Source organism: Triturus cristatus, chromosome 4_1, assembly GCF_964204655.1.
Source record: "Triturus cristatus chromosome 4_1, aTriCri1.1, whole genome shotgun sequence".
Lineage (NCBI taxonomy): Eukaryota > Metazoa > Chordata > Amphibia > Caudata > Salamandridae > Triturus > Triturus cristatus.
In genome coordinates, this window is record NC_140585.1 from 237,010,075 (window position 1) to 237,037,064 (window position 26,990).

Here is a 26,990-nt window from a genome sequence, read left to right on the forward strand (position 1 = left end):
GCCTCCCACTGTAGGCTACAATTCAGCCATTGGCATGAGTCACCCACCACTCCTGAAGCCAAGACATGTACACACTCACAGCCAATCTACATTCACTATACACACAAGCTGCACCACCCAAATCTTCCAGAGCCAAGGCATGTACACACAGCCAATCTACATTCACTACACACACACACACAAGGTGCACCACCCAAACCTTCCAGAGCCAAGGCATGTACACACAGCCAATCTACATTAAAAAAAAACACACACGCACACACACACGCACACGCACACACACACACACGCACACATACACACACACACACCCCCCCAAACCTTCCAGAGCCAAGGCATGCACACACTCCCAGCCACTCTACATTCAGTACACACACAAGGCGCACCACCCAAATTTTCCAGAGCCAAGGCATGCACATCCTCACAGCCAATCTACATTCACTATGCACACGCAAGGCGCAGCTGTTCAAAGGGAGGGAATGCAGTCAATGCACTAGGAGCTGCTCGCCTTCACTGGTACAGAAAAAAGATAACTTCACTTGACCAAACAAGCTGCACCACCAGTTATACTGATTGAGTACCGCTTCCACTTCTTTATTTCACAATGTTGTTCTTGTTGATGTTAGGTACATAGTCATTGTAGGCATGAGGGAAGTGTGAGATGAGCTACAGCAGCAGAGCTTCTTCTCGCGTCCAACATATACAGCCTTGTAACTGCACCGAAGGAAGAACACACTCCCCCCTACTGGTGATCAAATACCCGAGGCGCCCCAGTCTGCAGCGCGCTCGGGTCTTCCAGCTCCAGCGTCCTCCCAGCTCCCCAAATCCCCCTCAATCCAGACTGTAGAGTAGCCTCAGGTTACCACTGCTCCACGTTCTGTTAGTGTTCCCCTGATGCCCTTCAATCAAGACCTACACAATAACCCTATGCTGTCATAGGGCAGTGAAGTCTCATAAAGCTGCTATGGCAGCTCAGTCCAGACCTACACAACAACCCTATGCTGTTCTAGCAGTAGGCAACCTCGTACATTTGTTGTGGCACCACAGTCCAGAACTACACAATATCCTATGCTGTCCTAGCTGAAGGCATTCTCATAAATCTGTTGTGGCACCTCAGTTGAGATCTACACAACAACCATATGCTTTTCAAGTAGTAGGCACCCTCTGTCGTAAATCTGTTCTTTTCAACTCAGTCCAGAACTACACAATAGCCCCATGCTGTTCTATTACAATGCACTCTCACATCTATAGTGGTACTTCAGTCTAGACATACACAAAACTGTGTACTCTTCTAGCAGTAGGCACTCTCATACATCTGTTGTGGCAAATCAGTCCAGACCTACCAAATAACTGCTGTTCTATCAGGAGGCACTCTCATAAATCTTTTTTTGCACCTCTATCCAGATGTACACAACAACCCTCTGATGTTCTAGAAGTAGGTACTCTCATTAATCGGTGGTGGTACCGCCGTCCGGACCTACACAACAACCCTCTGATGTTCTAGAAGTAGGTACTCTCATAAATCTGTTGTGGCACCTCTGTCCAGACCTACACAACAATTCTTATCTGTTATAGAACAATACAGTCTTATGTATCTCTTGTGGCACCTCAGTCTATACCTACACATTAACCTTTGCTGCTATAGCATGAACAACCCTAAAAACTCTGCTGCTGAATCTTAACGAAGACCTACACACTGCATGGATCTTGCAACATAACCCCCATCACTACGCGGATAAACCTCAATGCAAACCTATCGAATATTCTGTGCTATGCTGTTCTAGCAATAGGAACCCTCATAACTCCACTGAGGCACCTCAGTACAGGCTTGTGAAATACCATGTGAGGAATTCGGGTCTCCAGAAGTACATCGGTCCCAAGCTTCGGAATAGCTTAATGTAACTTCAGCACTATGATTCCACCCTGAGCAGCTCTGTACACACATCTGCACCATACCCCTTCCCTTTCCATTCCAGTAGCCCCTCTCCCAAGCCCTGCTGATGTGGCTGCACCATGACCCTCTATAGCCTTGACTTAAAGCCTCAACATCTCCACTGATGCACTTGCATCTCTCCTCTACCCGGATCTACCCGAATTGTTACAACATTTGGATATGTAAGGGCTTTACTGATGCGTGGCCAGCAGCGCCTGATCACCCATATGTTAGCACTAGGAGACCCCACACGTCTGCTGGACCACCCCGCAGGTGTAAACTTGCAATTAATTTTGAACCTTTGAAATCTGGGATAGTTTTCCAGTACTAGGTTCTCAAGCATAGCTCGGCCAAGGACCAGGTTGTACCATTCTCCCTATTATTTTAACACCTAGGGCTGGTAGTATGACAACACTGCAATTGCTCCATACAAAGCACTTCCATTGCATCCTAATATAAATCCCTGAAGCTCATAGGTATTTCACCTCTTAAATTTCTCCCAAGCCTGCTTGCCAGCTCTAATGTTGTCCTGATGCACATCCTTCTTGCAAAACTGAGAATATTGTTTTACTTCACTGATGATGCACCCTCAATCCTGACCAGTCCCTACACTCTAGCACCAGTAAATGAAGAATGCCAGCTTTGCATAGTCCATCTGGCAAACCTTAGTATTAACAGGAGTCTGGGAGTCCAATTTCTAAACTTCAAGAACTCACCATTGCATTATTCACAGAACTGAAAGATAGGATTCAATGATAGTTACATTTTACCTACTTCTTGAACAATGTCAAACATTCACCCCAGTACAAAGATCTGGGCCTAAATTCATTGTGTTTTTTCTCACAATGCCATTCCAGTTTTGACCTAGCCATATGCAAATCAGTCTTGACCCTGCTTCCCATAGGAACAGTCCAGCCAGCACTGCCAGGCCAGGTCCTCCTGGACCAGAAACCAGCATAATGGGACCAGTTTCGGGGTATTACCCCTCATCAGCCAGTGCTTGATGAGGGGGGATCCACTGTTTACAGTCTACTTTAACTGGTTTAAAAATCTTCACAGAGACCTTGCAAAAGCCACCCTATAGGTCTTTATGCTTTAGTGCTCCTCAGGTTTCAATTTTCTGCTGGATTCAAGCCCCAGGACACGTAGCGTTGGGAATGTTTGTCCTGCCGATGCAAGTATAACACGTAGGACAAGATGGCGGAGACTGTGCTCTCTCTGTTCTCAGCATTGGTAAACTAACTCCATGCTGTGAATTCTGTTTTATAATGAGAAGGCGTACGTGTCATAGGGAAGAGACTACGTAGCACAACCAGTATCTATCAACCTCAAGTCACCATGTAGTGTTCTGCATCAAAACACGTTCCCGTAGAAGGCACCGGGCAGTAGGAGTAGCACATCCTATTCAGTGGTACATGGAGGTAGGGTGGGATGTAGAGGAGAGGAAGCGTTCCGCAATAGACCTTATAATACAGAGAGCTGTGAATTAGGAGGACGAGAGAAGAGGTTGTTTGTGAGGACAGTCTGGTTAGAGGTAGAGGAAAAAAGAAGGGGCGTGGAAGAGGTTGTCGGCTCGTAAACTCACTGCCTGTTGCGAAGTACAGGTAAGAAGGAATGGTTGTAAGAAATGTACCCATGTCCTACCAACTCATGCCACAAAGCCTGCACTGGGTTCATCTTTATCCAGGCCACAAGGATAACACGTTTGTGAGCGAGTGGAGGACTAGTGTTTTGTATACATAGAGGGTTTGTTCTCCATGCATCTGTTGATTAGACTTAAAAACCTTCATAAATAATGCTCCCCCTGAAGGACTCTTTCAAACAGTAGATTTTGAGGCTTAATAGTCAGAGATGGGTTTAGGTGCTGCCTATAGAAAAATACGACAGATACGACTAGACCATGAAGGTCTAGTTACTACCACACTCACAAATGCATCTGGGGTTAGGCATGGGGGCGCCAAATCCAACAGCTGAGCTTTGAGTTGGGGTGTTGACTAGGTACGACCAGACCAGTAAATCTAACAGAGACACTAAGCAATGTACTTTATGCCTCGAGCACAATCAGAATACCAAGTCCAGCAATGGCACTCAATAGTAATGAATGCCATATTAGGGAGCATTTGTAGCTGCACTCTGAAATATTGTGTTCCAGTTACATTCTGTCAGTTCAACAGCCACACCCAACACCACTATACGTTTTGTGGGTAACAAAGCCATAAGGTACAGTAGTCTTACTCAAGAGTACAGTATAATTTCTCATGTTTTACAAGTCCACAATGCCCGGCAGGTGCTACAGTGAAAGCCCAGCTTGCACGTTTAGCAAAATCTCCTTTGTGCAACCAGGCCACTTGGAAGTAAAGTAGTGCGTTGCATGTGCAATGATGTCATAGACGTCCGACTGTACTTCACTGTATGTTCAAGACGCACATCATACTCTTCTTCAGCCAGAAACATTAGCTAAGGAGATGGATGGAAGAAGGGGTAGAAAGTGGTCTCTGGACTAGTGCACCGACAGCAACCCGTACATCCAATCCAAAACATCTTTCATCCCTTAAGTCATGATCATGAGTCATCATCAAATTTATGTGCAATTATATATATATATATATATATATATATATATATATATCTGTATATACTTTGTCAAACCTGCTTTGTTCTCAAGAAAGAAAGGACAATGAAATGGCTTCTGAGGTGAGGGGAATGAATCGCGATTGTTCTGTGGATGGAAAAAGGATCATAGAAAGAGTCACATGAAGTCCAGTGGTGGTCCTGTCCTCTATAGAGTTCCCTAGTTAGGCTGTGGTTGACCTGCAGTACTTTCAGAGGTTGTGCAGTCTGCATAGCAGGAACAGGGACTCATTCAGGGTTCATCAGACGCTGGTGTTGTTCCCTCCTGAAAGTGATGTCCATTCCAGCTGCAGGCTGGGGAACATCTCAAACACTGCAGGACTGGCTTACTTGAGATGAGAGGAGAATGTCTTCCTTAACCTCATTCTGTTTCAAGGGCTGTTCAGTAAGAGAATGGTGCCCACGCTGAAGGCACCACATTCTTCCTCGGGGTGTGCAGCTCACCCGTACCTTTTCCGCTGAAGTTAGCGACCCTCCTCAGCAGCGACATGTCTCAGCCCTGGATGGAGGGAGAGAAGGCCCTCGCCTTGGCTTCATGTAGGTGTCCTTCTCCCATCATGATGGGCGCCTCATGAAGATGGTTATCCCTTTAGGTGTCCTGCTAGCTGTTGTTCTCCGCAGTGAGGTATTTCAAGGCTGTGAAACCATAGCGCCGAGACATGTCCTGCTGGAACTCCTCCTTCAGGGTCTTTAGGCAAATTCGGTACTGCTTATTTGACCGGAACTTGGTGATGTCAAAACTGGGAGCATGTGGCATGTGGATCATGTAGGCGTTAGGAAGGACGGTGAACTCGTACTCCTGTAAAAAGAGAAAAAGAGGATAAAGTTACCCTTGTGGGGACTATTTTACACTGGTCTACTGTCTCTCTCCTTTTTACAACTTTTGGATACCTTGTGGCTGGACAAGAACTTGCTCTCAATGCTGTCAATACAGGGCGTTGCATGGTACATGTAGGTAGATATACCCTCTACATCATGCGGGTGTAGCATCCTCTACACTTCCCTTTAACACAGAAGCCTAGCACTGAGATAAGATTTCATGGATAGCAAATGAGTAGCCACGAGATCATGGATGTAAGAGAGTCAGAAAATGAGGAGTAACTGATATGATCGCAAGGTAACTTGACAATACTGCTACTCCCAACATGAGAGGAGATTCCACATCAGATTATAAGGAAGCTAGGAAAGACTTGCACTAGGCATCCAATTATGTAAGCAATGATGTTTCGCAAGACCTTTTGGTTGAACTGTGCATTACTTTGGGATGAAGCATCCAGACATAATGCTTGCGGAAAGCATATGTATTGACTCGTATTGTGCCACTGTGTGGTAACCTGTTCTTGTTGATGTGTATGTCTTGTATTCAGCGCCCTGATGCTCGGCCATAGTGTGGGTGATGTCATAGAATGTTCATGTATACCTGGATGAGTGAATGGCAGTTGGAATGTGAGGGCTGAGCCGCTGGGATGCGGCTCCGGTGGGGCTTCTACTACCTCATACCTTACAGTTCCTGTACACAGTGTGTATTAATAGGTTGGCTCAGGAGAATAACTACTAATAAAGAGGGGGTACCCCTGGATTGATCGAGGTGGAGCAAAAGGGGAAAAATAACCAATAGAACAAAAGGGGCGCTCCACCTATCTAAATTCTATATACGCTAGTAAGTCGTTAAAGAAATCAAACAGATCACTCAGGCCAAACCAAATATGCAAAAGGAAGCAAATAAGCTAGAAAATTATTATGACAACATTTATTGATTTTTGAGTTGATATTCAAAACAAAAGTAATTTGATGTCAAAATTCATAATTATTATACAATAAAATATGTACAACACAAATAGCCCCAACAGTTTGACAAATTGAATGGACAACCTGACAACCTTCATTCATACAACTCAAACCTTCAAAATCCCATTCACAACCTAATTAAATACTCCACACATCACTAAAACATTCAGTCTAGACTCTATATCAAAAAGAATTGTTCCGACCAAGAAATGATATGGATCATTTGGATCAGTTCAGAAATCAAAGAATAAGAAAAAACACACCGAGCGCGTTTCGGTGCTGTCACCCTTTCTCATGGGTGTCACCTTCTTCAGGGCGTGACAAGTGTACATTTCAGGGGTCCAAGGGGCCCTGTAAGGTGATAAAAAAGATGCCCAAAACATATATGTTGTTCATAACTCCTCCTTGAACTGAAGAATAAACTTTCTTTTGGACTCATCATCAACTCTGCTTACCCTCATTCTTGCATTCTTATACACTGCAACTCTCTCCTATGAGCACACCTGGAGAATTCTGATGTTAAAGCATTGTCTCTCTGTAATGAATAGCCATGAGATATTCAGAATGTAATCCATCAAGTAGTTTTGATTTGTGAAAGACATGTTTTGTACACAGTGTGTATTAATAGGTTGGCTCAGGAGAATAATCATGCCTTGCCCTGTCCAGAGAGAAATGAAGAGTGATCCTGGCATTTATCTGTGTCACAGCAGCGGCCACTTATACATCAGTATGCATGCATTGTTCCTGCCATATGAAGCTCTGCATTTACACCTTTGAGAAGGAGTTTATTGTCTTGCTATTAGGTGGATAGGTGCCCCCAAGTCGGGGATGGGAAATAGCCCCAGAAAATGAGTATCGGTCAACAGGTTATGTTGTTAGCCCGAATTATGCATGGATTGCCAACATGTGTAGTGTTAGCTGACACAGTCTAGTCTATTGAACCTGGCGGTTGGTCAACTCAATCACAAAGAAACTTGCAACCCCCCTCTGCTGCACCGACCAAGTTATAGGTATGAAGAGAGAGACATAGCGGAGTACTGGAAAGAAGCCATGATACAATAGTTACAGTGTGGGACCTTTACTCAGATGAGAGTCCTGCCCACATGGTATCCTCTCCCTAGCTGGCACTTTATTGCAGATTGTAAAGCAGAAATGTGATTTTTAGAGGCCCACCGATGCTCACCACACTGTAGTAAAGAATGGAAAAATGAATGGAAAGCAAATAGTGCTTCCTTCTCTGCAATGTCGGGGGCAGAGTTTAGGACACAGGCTCTGAAATCACCATTTGTTTGCAGTCTACTGAAGCCCATGTTCTTTTTTCATAAATGGCGCATTAAGTGCTGCGCGTCCATGGGACTATTCCCTTTAACCTTCTCACACCAAATAAATTCAATGCTTGATGGATCCTGCACGTAGACGTTCTACACATCAGTGATCAAGGCCATGCCAATCATGTCAACAATGAGAAGGAGAATCCAAATAAGTCAGTGCCCACATCCCTCCCTTTGGAGGAGCAAAGACTTCACTACAAAGAACTACAATGGAATTTGGATCCTCTTCTGAATCAGAGAAATGTTGGCCACATGCATCAATAGTGGAAACAGCGAATCTTCTGCGAATTGCAATTAGGTAATCGCGATTCCTAATGTATGAAACTCCATGGATTTCACTTAGCGATTCAGAGTGGGTCGCGAATGGACCTACCTCATGAATATTAATGAGGTAGGTCACAATTTGCGACCCATTGGGAATCACTAAAATCACAGAGATGGTGGCCTGCTGGGGTCAGGAGACCACCATGTCCATGACTGCTTTTAAATAAAGCAATCATTGTTTTTAAATGCAGCCTGCTTTCCTTAAAGGAAAACAGGTTGCGTTTAAAAAAGAAAAATGAAGTTTTCTTTTAATTTTTAAGAGCAGGCAGTGGTTTTAGAGACCACTGCCTGCACTGAAAAAAAATTTTTGCCAACCATTCTCAAAGGGGAAGGGGTCCCTCTGGAGAGGTAGGATGTCCCTTAAGGCGAGAGGGTACAGATGTTTTACCCAGATTAAAATCACAGCTGTGTAAATGAACCTCATAACTTGAACCAAGCCTCTGGAAGCCGACGTCTCACTGCTGTTTAGGCCGTAGGGAGTGCCCAAGCCTGCCTGACCCTAAGATGCCTAATGCTGAATTAGTTCAATCCCAGCAAAACAACAAGCCCGTTCTCCAAGGGGGAGAAATGAGCAGGAGAGATGCAGGAGAGATGAGTAGTGATGGACGATGGCCATGCCACACAGAGGGTACAAATATGACAGCACGTGGAGTGGTCATCAACCAGACCTCGCGCATCTCCCCCACCCTCTACCCCTATCTGGCTCACCCTTCTGGACATTGAATCTGTGATCTTGCCACCGACAGCGGAGACCTAGCACTTTGACAGATGCCCCGTGGAGCTACCTTGATAGTTACAGAGGAGGTGATCTGTGGACTTCCCCCTAAGCCGTCACCTACCTAGCCGGACATTGGGCAGACATTTTCCTTCGTCTCCCCGCCGCATCTCCCTCCTAGTTTCCCTTTCACCCTTACCCCCCTTACCCTTCCTCGTGCCATTAATCTCTACTTATATGCTACTTAAATGTTTTGAGCAACCAATGTAACCTGTAACTGATGTAACCTAGAGACTATCTGACCGATGCCCGATGGAGCTACCTTGAGAGCTAAAGGGGAGACTGGCTGTGGATTCCCACCTCGGCCGTCACCTACCCAGTCGGTCATTGGGCAGACTTTCCCTTCGTCTCTCATACCGTCTACCTCCTCTTCCTCTCCTCTCCCTTCACACTCCCCCTCTCCCCCTATCCACTCTATTTGTCTCCCCTTCTCGCTCTTTAATGTGTCGCATATATTTATCTTTACCCCCTTACCCTTCTGAGCTCCATTTATTTCGTCTTCTACTCTCTTGAAATGTTTTTCTAGTAGCTGATGTAACGTGTAACTGATGTAGTTTTTTAATTTCTGTGGAACCTTATGTAAAGCGCTCTGATACCTCCGGGTCTATCCAGCGCTATATAAAACTCTCAAAATAAATAAAATGATGGACACCAATATTTTTGCCTCTCATTAGTGGTCTGGCAGGGCACACATTCAAGGAGCAACTGCTGAGAAAGGACCCAAGAGTGTTAGTGACGAGTGCACCTTTAATAACTGCTCTAGGTACATGGAACTGGCAACACGTCTATGTGACTATCACCTTCCATTACTGCCACCGAATAACTGCTGTAGGTACATGGAACTGGCAACACGTCTATGTGACTATCACCTTCCATTACTGCCACCGAATAACTGCTGTAGGTACATGGAACTGGCAACACGTCTATGTGACTATCACCTTCCATTACTGCCACCGAATAACTGCTGTAGGTACATGGAACTGGCAACACGTCTATGTGAATATTTCAGTGCATTATTGCCGGTGAATAACTACTGGAGCTACATTGTGCGCCTAGCGGTATCCTACCCTCCCTCTTTAAAATGCTATTTCCAGGCCTCGCACCCTCAAGCATGATGTTCTATCCTGGAAAAGGAGCTCCAGAGTGTTTTAAGTAAATAAACGTATGCCTAAGATACGTCTGGGAAGATCTGCTGGAGGAATTTCTGGAAGGCTGAGGGACAGAAAATTAGCTTGGTGATTCTGAGACAATAAATTTGCAGAACTGGAACAAATCATCTGTCAATTTGGACTACCAAGAGGCGATCATTTGAAAAAGGGCAACAAGAAAGGTAGCATGGGAATCCAAGCGCCAGTGGAATGATGTACGATGGAAATATGTTTTTGAAGCTATAAAATGGAATGATTCATAGAAGTTGTGGTCCATTGTTAACTGTTTGGATACCTCTAGTTGCCACGCAAAGCTTAATGGGCTCCAAATGACAATATGGGGAAATCCTATAACAGCGCTGTGTCTTTCAGATAAAGTTTCTATGGAGGTGACAGCACCAAGCACTGAGGGATGGTGAAAGCTTTTTTACTTCCATACAAGAAGCTAGATCCCAAGTCTCCCCAGGACCAAATGATATCTCTAGGAGTCCGCATAGGCACAATCCACCTTCCGGCCCATCTTGTCAGTTACACAGAAAGGCCCAATCTTACATCCACTGCTCATGGGTGACCATTGTGAAGTACCATCGTCTCAGACACAATGCAAATATTTACACTAATTTCTTTCAGAATTTAATCATTGAACCACACAACAAGGGTTATTTTTCTTCATTGGGACTGGGTTTAGGGTGGGTTTTGAAACTACTGGTAACACATTAGGTGTATTGCCAAATACCATGACAAATGTTCATTAGCCTAATCTGTGTGTTTGTTTTATAGACTTCACTTATTTATCCAGCTGTGTAAACAGTCAGAGCCTTTGGTAGAATTTACGGTGGATTTCTCTGACACTGCTGCATGTTAGAGTTATATTCAGAGACCTGGTTTCAGGTCAGGACAGGGGTTGTTACATGAGCACAACATATTTACTAACAGGGGTTTAAAGCAGGGGAGTGTTTTGTACACCTGAGCTCTAGCCTCAATATAACATATTTCAGGCCACTTTGGGTTGTTAGAGCATTTTGGTCAAATGTAGACATCTTGCACAGATTATGTTTTATGCTCATTCCAAATATATCCCAAGATATTTATAACTGCTCACCACTTCCAACCTCACGTTGTTGATTGTGAACATTGTTTGATTATGAAGACTGAGTTATGATTATGACTTTTGTTTTTGTAATACTTATTTCCATCAAATTTGTTTTGGCGAAGTCAGCTAGCTCGTTAATTGCTCTTTGCAAGCTGATTCTCGTGTAGCTTAAGAGCACGATGCCATCCGCGTAGGACAGATGTGTTAATGGCAGTGAACCCAGACGCGAGGATGTGAGTTAGCCACATCTAGCCTTGGTGTCAGGTTGGCTATAAATAGGTTGAACAAGTATGGGGCCAAGACACCGCCATGCTTTAGTCCCTCACTGGTATAGATCTTCCTAGTGAGCTTCTTGCTGTCGGCAATTTTTACCTGCATCCAAGTGTCGGTATATAAATCCATTATTGCTTTCAGTATTGATTCTGGTAGACCATGTTGCTTCAGTTTGCCCTACAGTATGAGTCTACTGACACGGTTGAATGCCGCTTTAAAATCCACAAAGCATAGGTGCAGATTTTGTCGTTTCCATAGGCTTTTATCAGAAATCAGCCCTAATGCTTGGGCATTTGTGATTGTACCTGTGCCCCGGTGGCAGCCCAACTGGTTGATGGGGATTATTTTATTCGCGTCGGACCTGCTTGTCAAGTCTGCTAAAATCAAGGATGCATAATATTTGGCCTCGACATCTATAAACGCAATCAGACGATAATTGGTGGGGTCTGTGCGCTCTCCTTCTTTAAATACCGGGTTAATTATTGAGCCTCTCCAGCTTTCTGGGAGGAAGCTAGTTGTGCCTACCAGACGAAACAGACAGTACATCTTTGTTGCCAAAAAGTTGGGATCTTGTTTATAAATTGCTTGGGGTACTCCATTCGGGCCCAGGGCCCCATCGAGCCTACTTTTTACTATGACCTTAGAGATCTCCTCTTCGGAATAGGGTAGGTATGGCTGTTGTGCTACCCCATCATGTGTTGTACTCTTTTCTGTTGTTTTGGTAGTTTTGGAGAGCTTATCCACCCTATTACTGTGCTTATTCGGGGTCACCAAAGCTGTTTGATCTACCTTTAAAATGGTTTCAAGGGAGTTTATCCCGCCCTCGTTTAATACTGAGAATGTGGTGATAAGGTGTTATACCCAAGCAGACTCTGAGACACAAGTCGCGTTTATGACTTTCAACGTTCTGGAGAGAGAATTTACTTGGTCCCAGAATGCTCTGGCATTCGATTGCTTTGCGTTATGTAATACTTTTGTCCAAAAGTTGCTATGTTGTGTTTGTTTGTCTTCCCAAATTAGTTTTTTGTATTTCTTCTTTAATTGGCGTACTTGCTCCCATGTAATAGTGGATGCAATTTGTTGCCGTGTCAACCTAATTGCTCTTCTTAGTTGCTTCCTTAGAGTTCGGGCAGCTTGACTTAGATGTTTATTGTAATTTATCCTCTTTTTACTTTGCAGTTTTGTCGATGCCCCTGACTGTGATATGGTTGCCAGGAAAATTATCCATGTTTCAATTGTCAAGCTTTTTTGGGATTCAAGGGTCACCATCAGGTCTTTCGCCCTCGAAGCTATGTGCGGTAGTGTGCTAATTGTCCATCGCAATCGTTTCTGGTTTATTGTTGATGTGGACTCCTCCACAGTCGGTGCCTCTGTATGTCTTAGAAATGTCGTGGTTAATTCAAAGTGCTGTCCTGAGTGATCACTCTCGGTGGTGTATATGATCAGAAACCTTTCTATTTGCACTAAGAGCGGGAGAGTTACTATTGTGTAATCTAACACTGAGCTTGAGTGAGGGCCGTGGTATATGCAGGTCACGGGTCTGCCCTGATTCGTTTTGCCATTTAGTACACGCATCCCTAGGTGTTCGAGGTCTGGTACCAGTTGTTGTCCTGCATTGTCAGCTCATTTTGAGATGGAAAAGGATTGTATTTGTACTGCCCAGACCGCGTTTGCTGCAGTGATGTTATTGTCTTCTTCTGGTGTGCATAGTAGATTTGAGTTGAAGTCTCCAGTTAGGATTATTTCCCAGGTTGGTTGTTCAAACCGGAATTCTGCAATGGTGGTGATGAGTTTTTAAAATAGTTCTTTTTTTGCTTTTTGTTTCGGATGTGCATAAATATTAATAAAAATTACAGTACTAACTACTAGCTGAGAGCCCAACTCCATTTTTAATATTTGCATGTCGGATGTGGTTGTTGACAACTGGACAGAAGACATGTTTAGTGCTGTGGAAATATAAACAGCGAGGCCGCCTTTAGGTCTACCGTACTGCTGCATTCGTATGGCATTCACATGGTGGAGGATCCGCCCTGGAACTTCCACTGGAGTTGTCAGCCATGTTTCTTGGAGGGCAATGATTTCGTAGTTATCCCAAATCTCGGGAGGCCCATTGTCCTGCAGGCAACTCTTTGCTCCTGCTATGTTCCATGACAAGATTTTAATTGGGGGGAACTCTGATGTACATTGCGTCGTTGCGTGTCATTCTCCTTGCAGGTCTAGTCTTTGAGGACCCTGATATGTTATTTTTTGCAACTTTTGTTGTTGTGGAATTTTACCATCCGTGCCTATTGCACCTCGTAGAACCCAGAAAACTGAGTTTGTACTTGGATTATTGTTTGTAGGTTGATTTGATGATAGGAGAGGTGACGGGCAGCGTTGTTTCAACGGAGTGGAGCGATATAAACCCCTAGGCCTCTTTTAAGATGTCTGAGACCGTTTCTTCCGTCTTCCAAGTTGCTAGGGTTTTTTCCCTTCCAGTGTTATTTGCCTGGCTCATGAATTCTATCGCAAACAAGTCTGTAGATGTCAAATGTTTTAAAGTTGGTATGACTGCCATAAGGCGCAAGATATTCCCTCTATTTAAATAATCATGTGGTCATTGTGAGGAATAGTGTGGTGTTAGAAGGATCCTGTTGTTTAAGTTTGTTTTAAGCTCCTTTTTTTGAGAGTGGATTGTTGGCGCCGGTCTGAAGCTTTGATTTCTTACCTGCTCTTCTGGTTCAATGCAATTCCCTGTTTCGCATTGCACATTTATTTTTATCAGTATCTGGTCTCTCTTCTCTCTCCCAGATTGCTGGCTTTCCTTAGAGATGACTTCCCTGTCTTCTCCTTTTTCCTCGGTGTGAATCTGCAAGGTAGGACCTAAGTTCTCGTAGGAGCAGCCTCTTTCCTGTGTGCTAGTGGTCGTGCTCGGCTGGGTGATGGTAAGTCCCTTAGGATTTTTTGCTTTAATTACTTTGTCCCCTGGGCACGCACTGGACTTAATTTTTTTTATTTGTTCCTGTTTGATTTGTTTGCATTCCGTCTATCAATTGTGTGTCTTTTGCTTTCTCGCCCTAAGTGTGCCAGGTATGCCCAGACGTGGGTCCCGTGCTCTCCATGCCACTGGAATCAAGCTATCCTGGCTGAAGATGGGTGAAACCCCGAAATCGGTCCTAGGATGCTTGTTTCCAGTCCAGGGAGGACCTGGCTTGGCAGTTCGGGCTGGGCTGTTCCCATGAGGCACAGGGTCAAGACTGATTTGCATATGGATGGGTTCAAACTGGAATGGCATGGTGAGCAAAAAAACAATGGATTTAGGCCCAGATCTCTGTACTGGGGTGAATGTATGATATTGTTCTGCATTCTGTCCATCAACTGTTGTTTTTGCAGTTAAGTGCTTGAGCCTGTGTAGATGTTGTGTTTTTATTTGTAAATAATTGGCCCATCACGGAGTCAAGTTTGGTGTTTATGCCGGAAAAATATTCTGCTATGACATTCATTAGACTGATATGGATATCAAGTTTATCAGACTGCATGTTGAGGGCACTAATTGGAGTTTGCAGCACTTTCACTAGGAAAGTATGCAGATTTGAAAGGACTTCCAGTTTTTTTTCGAACTCTTGGTTCTGCTCCATTAGGTGTTTAGTAATATTATGATACTCCTGATGGTTACGCTCCATGATACTATTGGGTGGATAGTGCGTGCTGTTTTTGTCTATTGTATTATCCGTGTGGGTCCGCTGTTTGCCGGTGGGTTTGTTTTTGCTGTGAACTTTAATAGCTAAATGAGTGGCCTCTTTTCCTGACTGCTCAAGTGAGCTAGATATGTCGATTATTGTTTGCTGTTGGTCTAATAATTGCGTTGTAGGTTTTTTTCTAAATTGACCCTCTATTGGACTCTTGTCAATGTGTCCCATTTCTTGTGCTAAGTTGATGTGTTTTGACGTTGTGGACTGAGCCTTTCTGTCTTTCTCTACTTTCCTCTCTTGGTTAATAGGCTTAATGTTGTTTATTTGTACTGTGATTTTGTTTGTTGGGTTTGTTGGGTTTGTTGTCACGGCTTGTGCCTGTTCCGGGGAGCTTACTTTTTCTACTGTTGTTAATTGCACTTCCAGTTGGGGCATTGGTGACTTACAAGGTTGTGTTGGAGGTTTGGACATGGTGCATATTGCCTGCATTATGTCCTTATTCTTCATTATTGATTGAGACTCCATCCACGAGTCATTGAAATCGTCTGTTATAGGTGTCCTCCTTCTTGTTGTTTTGCTTTAACTGTTGTCTTGGAGTGGAATAGTTTTGGGGTTTTTCTGCATCAGTGATAGCGTCCGATCTGTCGTCGGACCTTGTGTCAGTCCTGGACGTGGGATCCAGTTCTGTGTGCTGGTAAGCTTGCACTTGCGTAGTTTGCACCGTGCTACTCTGGCTGTTTGGTATTATAACCTCTTGGTCGGCATCTACTGTCCCCGGGTTAGCATCGGTGTTGTTTCTATATGTTAAAGCTTCATCCTTGAAAGGTACTTCAGTTTTTGTGTGTACTTGCGCTTGAATGACTTGCACCTTGTTGCTCCAACAGTACAATTTTGTAACCTCCTGTACGATGCCTTCTGTCGCCTGGAGGGCTTCATTGCACTTGCTGCTGTTTGGAGCTGCATTCTTTGCAGTTACTGCTGCCTCTTGTAATTCTTTATCTTTTTTGTCTTCATTCTGTGTGGTGGCTGGTTTATATGGCGTCAGTGGGTTAGGGAGGCCATTAGCATTTGCCGGTGTAGCATATATGGCTGCAGTAGGGTCCTTTAGAAAGGTAAATTTCCCAGTTGAATTCATTGAACCAAAGATTGAATAGGTTGTTGATATTAGTGTTGCTCCTTGATTCCACGATGAATTTGGTGAACCACCCAGGGGGGATGCTGCTCCTTTGGGGTTTGGTTTTGGCTTATAATTACGCTTTCTTGGTTGAGGTGGTTGCTTCCTTGTCCTGCCTGATCCCATTGCCCTGCCTAGTTGATGTTGGCCGAGCAGAGCTGGCCTAGACTAGTGAACAAGTTTGTAAGTTGTTTCTGATCGTGGGACCGGCTGGGTGCTTTGCTGTCTGCCAAATCTGCCTTTAATGTTCAGTTTGCCTTTGCCGCAGTGAGTTTGCCACTGTGGTATTTTTTCATCTGGTTCTGTAGCAAGCGCCTTCTGCCTTTTTATTTTGCCTCAGCGGTTTACGGTGCTTGTTTTAGACTCCTGCTGCAGGTGCAGTTTGTGCAGTAGGGTGGGGGCGCCTAGGATTTGGAGAGGGGAATTAGGTGTTTTACTCTTACTGCTTCGTCCAGTTTAATGGTCCAAGCCTCTCCTGCTTTGGGGGTGAGTAATCACGTTATAGCTGGGAGCGGTGTGGTTGGCTTAGGGTGCACTGGGGTATGGGAGGGATACACTGTCGAGCAGGGCACACTCGGTGAGGCAGCAAGCCGCACCCACAACTAGCTTGGCCGCTTCTGCCACCCCGCCTGGGCACACACTCAGCCGCTGCCTAATAATGGCAGCAGCGCTCACAGCCTTCTCCCAGCCCACCACCCACCACTTCCTCTGTCACACCTTACCGCACTCAGGATACTGCCACTGAGATGTTGAGTGTTGAACGTTAAGTGTATCACTGCGACGTACATGCTGGAGCCGGACTGCGCCCACTCCTTGCTTGCCACTACAGTATTGCGCAGATGCCTTCCTGGATGCGGAGGGGGGATGTGGCTGGAAACAGTAGAAACTGTAGATCTGCGGGGCCAAGTGAGCAGGGCACTCTGGGTGGTGCCGCAAGCTGCACCCAACCTAGTTGGGCCGCTTCTGCCGCTTCACCCTGGGTTCACTCTTAGCAGCCGCCAGCTAATGGCGGCTGCGCTCACTTGCCACTACTGCCACCTGGGCTCGAAGCCTACAGCTCCTCCAGCCCCAGTTGGATGCTTCCTCTATGCAGCCGCAACACCACGGGGGACGGGGGAAGTGCGGCGATGACGAGAGGGTAAGATCCACAAGAATAGTCCACAAGGGTTAGGTGAGGCGGACAGGAGCCCTGAAGGGGACCGAGACTCGATCATGCTCAGTCGGCTGCCCACGGCTGGATGGTCGTTAAAGCCCCCGTAGAGAAGAGAGGCAGGAAGCAGGAGATCAGCAGGGTGCCATGAACTGTGGCCACAGCACTTTGGCATCCTCCCGCTTGCTCCCATTTTCTCACTGCAGTCGGCGGCTGTCGGCGTGGAAACGTGGTAACTGGACATGGAATGACCTCACTGAACAAATCAGAGCCTCCTCCTCACTTCTTGAGTTCCGCAAGAAGCTGAAGACCTGGATCATCATATAAACACCTTGGGGAGCACAAACCTACACACCTACCCAAACGTCTGGACACCCACTTGGGTGATTAAAGCTCTATACAAATCAATATTCCATTACAATACATATATGCTCATGGGGCTGATCCGAAGCTTTGTGTCGGCTTAGCCAACTTTTGTAAAACAATGAGTAAATTGTGAGTGGAGACATCTACTGATTGTGCATGATGATCAGCAAATTCTTTTTAATTGCTTTACTTTCTTTTTTTTTTCAAATTTTCACTAACACCCTAATTAACTGCTTTTATTTTTGCATACAAGCTCTAGAGCTAATGTTTACATATTCACCTTTTTTAAATGAGTTTCTTATGATGTGTGCAATGGTTTTTATTGATCAGTACGCAAATAATTAGGGACAAAGATTTCAATTTTCAAAATATAAAATACGCTTCTTAAATCCGATCTTTCTTTGAGCTAGCTGGTCACACATGTTAAATGTGTATTAGAAACCTGCTACAGACCAAGCAGGAAAAGCAGCAGAGCTCTCCCATGTGGCAATCTTTTGTGATACCATTGACCTGAACTCAGTAAACCAGAGCTACTTGCGGGAGCAGGCAGTGGCCCCTTGCACTTTCGTAAGTCCCTAATGTTTGCTTGGGAGCATCCTTACTCCCTGTGTAAGGTTAGGCAGATTGGCCTGCAATTGGGGGATGGAGGATGAGGCTTGCTTTATCTATCACTTTCCTTTTATGTGCCATCTTATAAAACCATGTTATATTAAGCTGTTTGCTTACAAAGTGCCTATGCAGCCCCAAGATCACCTCAACATGATGTGGGGATTGGGTGGTAAGAGGTCAAAGGAAATGTAGAGAAACCCAGAAGGAACAGAGGAGAGGGAATAAGGGAGGATCCTTGTGAATAGAATGATCTTCCCTGAGAAGCTTGTACGCCACTGGCCGGCGGAGAGGTATAGTGACAACCCTCGGTGTCTGGGCGACTGGATGGGAAGATGCGAGAACAAGAGGCAAACTGAGGAAAGAGAAGGAAGGATGGTTTCAGAGGAGGCAGAAAGTAGGGTGTGGGAGAGACTAGGATACGGCAATGAGGAGGGGACAGCTTTGAATCGGGGTCTGAGGGAGTATTTCATTGTAGCCGTGACAGAGGTGCAGATAATGAGAAAGTGAAATAGGAACAGTGTGTATGAGTTGTGTGTGAAGGGGTGTGTGGAGTTAAATTGTTATGTCTGTCTCTCTGTGGCAGGGTTCAGGGACTCTCAGAGATGATAGTGCCTGCTAGAGAGATATTGGGCTCAGGCAATCCGAGGGCAAAAGAAGGCTGACACCTCCTCCCCCTCCGACACCATCTTCAGGCAGACTTTTTTCACTGCCTCTCCCTACTTGATACATTTACCCACAGTCTCACACTCTGAAGTATGCTGTTGAAGGAGGTTTCTGGTGACTTCCTTTTCCAGCTTCACCCAACATCTTTCTGAAAAGAAACTGCTACCCCTGGCCCACAACACTGTGCATAGATAAACATATGTACATAAAACAGCTCTCTGCAGGTACCTGCGCATCCAACTCCATGATGTGTGCCACTTTGTTCCAGCCGAACCCGACAAATCGCCGGTCGTACTCGGGGCTGTCCCGCCGCACCACCACATACGGCTCAAAGTCTGCTTCCCAGTCCACGCGGTATGGCGTAGTGGCAGTCCGCCACTTAGCAAAATTGGTAGGTGCATGCCCCTTCGTCCAAACATGGTACCTAAAGGAGAAGAAGAGTGAAAAGAAACACTGGGATCTTCTCATGCTACACAGTCAGACAATACAATATTGTTTATGAACATAGGCACACAATATGTATTTACAAATACAAATCAATAGGGAAATGCACCCCCCCCCCCTTCTATGCCTGTCCTTTCCACACATGGGATACATGCATGGACTTGCAGATGCACCTCAACAATAATAAACAAATGCCCTCTATTTCAATCATTAACCAACAGCTTCTTCAGTGAACCTCACACCTGATTTTCCGGTGCTACTCTCTCGGGTACTCCTACAAGGGGGTGTGTGCGCAGCTCGGCTGACACAACTCAACTCGGCAGCACCGTGACCCCCTGGTGTTCACCACTGTCCTCACCTGCAGAGTCGGCACAGAGGGCCTGCATCTCCATACTACCCTATGGCACCCCAGCAATGGCTGATGCACCCCTACACTGAAGAAGCTGCATCTCGTGCAACTCTGTATTACTCCGTAGGCATCACACAAGCGATTTTGATCACACAGGTTTGGAGACAAGAACCAACTAATGAATCCTGATTAGTCAGAGGTGGAAAAAGGCATCCATCCCCATAAGAAGTGAAGCCAGATGCAGTGGAATCTGTTTCAGTAAAAATCGAAATTTATCAGTGCCCTATTTTAATTGCCAACAGCTGACAGCAACCAGTGCACATAGGAAGTGATGTTCTACCTTTCTACAGACTGTCACATAGCCATGTCATCCAGTTGCCAGGTTATCCCAGAGCTCCAGTCCCAGGGGCTCATAAATCCTGATTCTCCATTGAGGCAAGTCCTTCTGTGCCGTCCTTGTACTACAGTGGAGTCCAAGACCTGGGTGAGTGCACATATTGTGTACCTGTTAACCCGGCTATGTAGAGCGCTGCACTGCCTCTGTGCGATGGCCGGCAGACGTCGAGGAGGCTTGGGGGGCAGCCAGCAGCACTCTGAACTGCATCACTCTTTGATTTTTAGATGAAGACCTGTCTCTGCCAATGTACCGCAAACCCAAATGTTAGCACCACTTCATAGCCCAACGGTGGCATTGGCCCATTTGTAATGGTCTGCAGCCCTCGTGATCTCACCATGCACCATAAGATTTCAATGCACCTCATTTAAGATCAGCATCTCTTTTCTGGGTCACTCCATGCAATATTTTGTTGCACCGCGGTCCTGACCTGCAGCACTTCCTGTTAATGTAGGTTTGGTAAAACGCGCATACCCATCTCTGTAGCCTTCAGTCCTGAGGTTTAGTAGCTCCTGCTCCACCTCCAGCAGCTAGTCAAGTACTCCTAACCCCTCCACCACTCCATGCTAATGAAAGATTCATCCCACTGCTCCTCGGCTCTAAGCTCAGCAGCGCACACCAATGCACTTCCGGGGCACGGTATGCAGGCATTTCTCCAGTGAACCCCAGTCCTGACCAGCACTTCTGCTATTGAACTCTCATGCCTCCCACAGGCACTTGTAGAGCATAGCATTCAATTTTTATCACCAAGGATGTCTTTATTTTGAATCTTAGGCAACACAAATGCTCTATGTTACATTCCCTCTAACGTCACCACAGCCAAATACTATTTCATTGTCACAGGATCCACACCAGAAAGTGTAGTGGTTAGCAGGAAAAGTTGACCATGCACGTGCTACATAGATTCGTCGACCTTGTTTGGGTCTGAGAGAGACAGCTAGTGCAAAGTACAAAGAAATAGGATTATCCACATTTTTTAAAAAAAAATTAGAGGGAATATTTTAGGGCTATGGCTTAATAACTTTGAGGAGAGAGTCAGCAGGAAAGTTAAGTTTTGTGCTTCTGGACCTTTGGTGTGTAGCTGGTAAGCCTCCCTCCTAAAGTAAGTTGGGACCCTTTTCTTATGACTGTTTTCAGTAGAGGGGAGTCGGATGCATCTGAAGAGCCTTGCAATCCTCCTTGAGTGCGAGAGATGTGTGACTTCTTGAGGACTAGGCGGTGATGAAGAGCTCAGGGCAAGGACTAGCAAGGGTACAGGGTCCCCTCATGTGTCCTCGTGCACAGAGGCGTGTTTCCATCTTCTTTAAATGGTGGGATGTGGTAGGGTTCCACATCCTTCCTTAAATTGTAGATTTGGCTTGAAAGAAATGCACCAAGTTATTTGATGAGGGGCAGCAATGCTTTGTTGTGAACCGGAAGTAGCTGATTTTATTTTGATCATTTTGTTTCTTTGGTTAGCTTTGTTTTTACTCGTGTCTAGTACAATAAACTTATGTCTTTTAGAGATTCACTGCCTGGTGCGTACTCCCTTTGCAAGTTTTTCAGCTGCATGCTTAACTTTTTGCTACTTGTATCCGGAAACCTGTACCACAGACATGGGAGCGCAGCGCTGATTCCTCCCTAGATCCTTGCTATTTTTCTAGCGGCGCTACCTGTAGAGCTTATTGCATATTAGTGTAGGGAGAAGGCCTGAAGAAGGGTGAGGCGGAAGGGGAGCAAATTACTTAGAATTTGACTACAGTGATATCTGTAGGGTTTTGTATGTGATGCTCTGAAAGTTTTGTTTGGTTCGACAACACTTATGCAAAGACCGGTTAGACACTGCAGAAAAACTGTCCAATCAGTCTCTCTACCAAGATGCTGTTGAGGAAAGGTTCCTGGAATGGGTGTATCCCATGCCCCAGTTATCGCTTTGGGAGAGTTATAGGCATGATTTTCAACAGAAACAATATATTGGTTAATAAGGAGCCCACAAAGTGGAAAGGAGAGATTGTTCTTCTTATTTGGACCCTAGTTTTAAAAGGTGACTCAAAAACACCTATGCGTGGGAGGGACTGCTCGTTAAGGAAGGCTGGTGACAGATAATCAGCTCAGGAAGACAGACGGACATATCACAGTACGATAAATCTAGTGGCAAAACAATGCAGTGTGAAAATGTAAGCTTGGCAGCCGTCTCACTGTGAGCCTTTATATTTCAACCACCATTGGATTCCCTCACGGGATATCAAAAGAGAGTGCCCGCCAGGCAACACTTACCGGAAAGTGAAGAGTGTTCCCATGTCCAACATGGAGAGCAGTTCTGCTTTGGATTTGGGGAAGGCCAGGCGATACCGCAGCGTTTCAAAAGCAGGAACGATTAGAGCTTTCTTCGTATTGGCCAGATCCAGCTGGACAACAGACCTCCTGCCACATAAAAAACAAGGACATTATTAGTTTTTAAAGGACCCCTCTTCCATATTTCCTGATAACTCACGCCCTCCAGGGATTCAAGATGTTAGACATCACCGTGGCTTAATAGGAGCCCTTTGAATGGTCAGTATCATCTTAGATAGCCCTTCCCGCTTAAAGACCCTGTACCGACAAGACTGGGAGATAGCTGGCCAATCCCACTCAAAGGCCCTCTACAGGAAAGCAGCTGATAGGAGGTCCTCACTGCTCAAAGACCCTGTACAGACAAGCCTGGGAGATAGATGGCCAATCCCACTCAAAGGCCCTCTGCAGGAAAGCAGCTGATAGGTGGTCCTCACTGCTCAAAGACCCTGTACCGACAAGCCTGGGAGATAGCTGGCCAGTCCCACTCAAAGGCCCTCTACAGGAAAGCAGCTGATAGGTGGTCCTCACTGCTCAAAGACCCTGTACCGACAAGCTTGGGAGACAGATGGCCAATCCCACTCAAAGGCCCTATGCAGGAAAGCAGCTGATAGGTGGTCCTAACAGCTCAAATACACTGTACAGACAAGCCTGAGAGATAGCTGATCAATCCCAATCAAAGGCCTTTTACAGAAAAGCAACTGATAGGTGGTCCTCACTGCTCAAATATCCTGTAGAGCGAAGTAAACAATAGCTGGTCTTTCATGGTCAAACCCCTGCACTGATGAGCACCTGATAGCTGACAACCTATTGCTACAGACAAGGAGCTGGTAGCTGGTCCTACCAACTCAAACCTGTGAGAAGACAATCAGTTGAACACTAGACTTCCACTACCCCTTTATACAAACTATTGAGGTGGAGTAATGGAATGAATGTGTAATTTCACCTCCTTTCTTGGCCAATCAGATGTTCTTCTGACTTATATAATGAGTTGCCCTGTTAGTTGGAGGTGGAGGGAGATGCAGACCTTCAAGGCCTTTACTTAACAAGGAGTTTAAACAATGGACAAAGACAAACCTAACTGAGGAAGGGAGTCTGGCAGAGCCTTCTACACAGATGCAAGTCTGAGGACCACTTGAGCTCTAGTGGTGGTTGGATCCATACTCTGTAAGCTTTACTCACACAGGGAAACATGAAAGAGTTTGGGATGGTAAATCTAAGCCTGAGGAGCTGATCACGACGAGAGGATGGAAGGACACCCAGTGACTATTGTTTGTATAGAGAGTCGGCACGGTTCACAAATGACAAGCCCCCTGCAGAGCTTGGCCTTCTGTAGTGGCCACTTAAACTAGATGAGGATGCCCACTGAAACCAGAGAGTGCAGACAACAAAGGGCAGTATACCCTTGCTCTAGATGAGAGCCATCTCTGCCTGCCGTACAGCCACATCTTGCTCTAGCTGAAGCTTGCACTCCTGTCCATGATGTACTTCTGCATGCAAAGAGTTACTGTAGTCCGACTGTGTCAAGAAGACGCACAAGTGGACTAACGACTACAGGTCATGAGTGGATACAAGCAAACGCAGCCGGCTAGTGATTAGAGAAAGTGATCCGACTAAACCAGAAAATGAATACTGGATAAGAAGATGCAGTCAAATAGATGTTCATGCGTTTACCTTTTACAGGAACAAAACTACCAACCATTTATTAGTGAGGTATTAATCCCAGCCAGGGACGAATCCCGGCAGCTCTCGGATTACATGAACATGAGTTCTGTTCTGTTGGTACCTGGACTAAACTGCTTTGGCTGTACCTAAATAGCACCCATGGGGGAGAACTGAGGGGTTGTTGAAAAGCAAACGTACATCTGCGTACCATCAGCAAATAGATGATGCTAACAGTTTATGACTCCAGATGTTACCCCGCCCCCACTTTCTTACAAAGGGCTGAAGCCTTGTAGAGGGAGGGCAAACAATGTATCTCTACAATACTCCATACTTGGTCCACATGGCCAGCATTGCCCCCTTTAGACCATCATTAAGTTCTCTACTATTCCCTGGTAACACAGGTATCCTTATGTGCCATTGTGAGAACCTCTACTCCACACAGGTGTCAAGCCTGGTGTTGGTCCATGAAGGCCAGACCCGCGTCTTTCATTGCAGACTTACCATTAGGTGACTTCACTTACCCCACACGCGCCACAGACCATCAGACTTGGGGCAAAACTGAACTATCCTCGAACCCTCCTGCAGTGCAGCCCCCTCCCACGGTGTCGTCACTACCCCCATCCATCACCCAGGCTCCTCTGCCTGGATCCGGATAAGATAAGGATGACTATTGCTATAGGCAGTGGCGCTATCCGATTACATAGTAAATACTGTCTGGCACTATATACAGAGAGATGGAGGGCATGAAAGAGGAGGTGGAAAGCATCCTGGCAAAAGCAGACCACGTCTCAGCCATGTAAACAAATGTACAGAAACAACAAGCAATCACAAGCCTGGCAACAGTAAATGAAGAAACATGTGCACAAACAGCGCATGTGAACTCTCTGCTTCCAGACTAGCCCAGCAGTGATGTCCAACCTACAAGAAGTCTGTCTGGCCAGCATCTGCAGCCTGTCCGATGCCCTGCCAGGCTGCTCCCAGGACCAGAGGTTACATCCATCATCAGCTTCTGACTGTGACATTTGATGGGATGTGCTCTTTCCTCTCTGATTTGCTTCTCCACACTATGTCCAACTCATACTAACACATCTCTGTATTTGATTATCACCTCTTAATGAAACTCTCCCTCTCAGCTGGTGGTGCTGATGGACCTGCTTGTAATCCGCTCTTACATTAAAATGAAACCCCGGACTGTTTCTTCATCGTCTTCTCATAACTACGCTACAATTTAACATAAACTTACTTCTCATTCTTCCATCAACAACTTAGCTACTTACCGGAAACCACAATCTGAACGATTCCCTTTTGTATGCTATTTTATCTAATTTTCTGCACATTTTAGAGATATACGTAAACGCCGTCTCTGTCCTCTGCAAAATACACGGCATTACCAGCTCATCTGTTTTGGCAATGTTAACACCCCAAAAATACATTTATGGCAAATTTGAATATCTCCAGCAACCACAGCACGTCCCACAAACGGGCACAAAGAGGTCTTCAATCTGGACCTCTGTCGCCCAAAAACCAACCCACTCTCTCCGGCCACCATCATGATTACAGCAAACCTGGTATTCAGCGAATACCGACCTGGATAGCAGGACACCAACACCATGAAGAGGAGGATTGTGCCAGGAAGTAACCTTGAAACTCATCCTCACACATTGACTCCTACCATGAGATCTGTGTACTTACGGAAGATCGTGAAACCTCAAATCCCTCTCTGAAACACTATTCTTCACACTATTAATCACAACATCCTACCTTTGCTTCTGGAAAATGGTGGAACACAAAAGATCCTCATTCCGACTCTTTGATCCCATCCCTGCAACCATTAGTAAGATGGGAAGCTTCCACTTCACCGAGAGATGAAAATTTGGAGCTCTACAGCCAAACAAAGACTAGACAATGGTGACACTATCAGCTTTGATCTAGTTCTCCTGGTCCTGACTGAATGATAGCTCACAAAACAATACTGGTATAGTCATCCTCCGAATGCGCCATCATTCGATGTGATTGAGAAGACAAAGTTTGTGGTTGGGTAGCAGTGCTACAATGGACTTTAAGGCCTTGATTACCAGTGTCTATGTGCAAAGCCTGTTTGTGATGAGATCACAATATATTCTGCATCCCCGAGGGCCTGATTATGAGTTTGGCGTTGCAGGAGTGGACCGCCACGCCGGCTGTCCGCTCTCGCACTGTCAAACCTGTGTGCCCACCGCCTGCCACATTATGAGCCTTCTCATGTCTGGTGGGCTTTTTTTGGTGGTCCCAGGTCAGTGCCTCTGAAAATTGGCATCGCATTGGTAATGCCAAAAAGGGTTCTTCACGGCATGGACTGCAAAGTCCATGCTGTGCAGGAACTGGGGTGCTTGCACACAGGGGGTGGGCACATGTTGTGACCCCCTGCATGCATCCCCATGCAAATGGGCAACAGCAAACCCTTTAGGGCCTCCTTTGCTTCAGGACCGCCAGCCTTTACGTGGAGGAAAGACCTTCATGACACTGCTGGTGGTCCTAAAACTCGTAATATGCATGGCGGTGCCGCAGCGGCACCACCAGCATAATACTGAGACCCTGAACGCTGCGCCACCTCCAGCAAATGGCGGTTCCCTGTGGTGGTGACATGAAGGTCCGACCACCCAACTTGTAATGCGACAGTCGGACCGCCCGTGGCTGGACCCCCACCGCCGCGCCGTGAGGCCCGCCAGACTCATAATGAGGCCCCTAGAGTTTCCCCTCATAAAATGACTGCATGTCAAATCTGTTGAACTGTATTCATCAAAAAAGACGACCCAGTACATTCCAGGACATGCAGGTTTTGTTGCAGAAAGCACAAACATGTGCGAGTTATTCTCCACTGCTAGGGGCACCGTGTAGTAGCTTCTATTTATCCACCTGA

General features: G+C 45.7%; 1 protein-coding gene across 2 annotated transcripts in view; it reads right to left on the reverse strand.

The window, feature by feature from the left end:
* Positions 1 to 564: 564 nt before the first annotated feature.
* LARGE1 (LARGE xylosyl- and glucuronyltransferase 1) overlaps positions 565 to 26,990 on the reverse strand; it is a 998,660-nt gene continuing 972,234 nt past the window's right edge. For both annotated transcript variants that reach the window (XM_085651963.1, XM_085651962.1), the window contains exons 13-15: positions 22,373 to 22,519; positions 19,158 to 19,353; positions 565 to 5,363 (exon numbers count right to left, since the gene is read on the reverse strand). In XM_085651963.1, the coding sequence (XP_085508089.1) occupies positions 5,166 to 5,363; positions 19,158 to 19,353; positions 22,373 to 22,519 (541 nt within the window). In that variant the 3' untranslated portion in view covers positions 565 to 5,165. The remainder of the gene's footprint in view (positions 5,364 to 19,157; positions 19,354 to 22,372; positions 22,520 to 26,990) is intronic.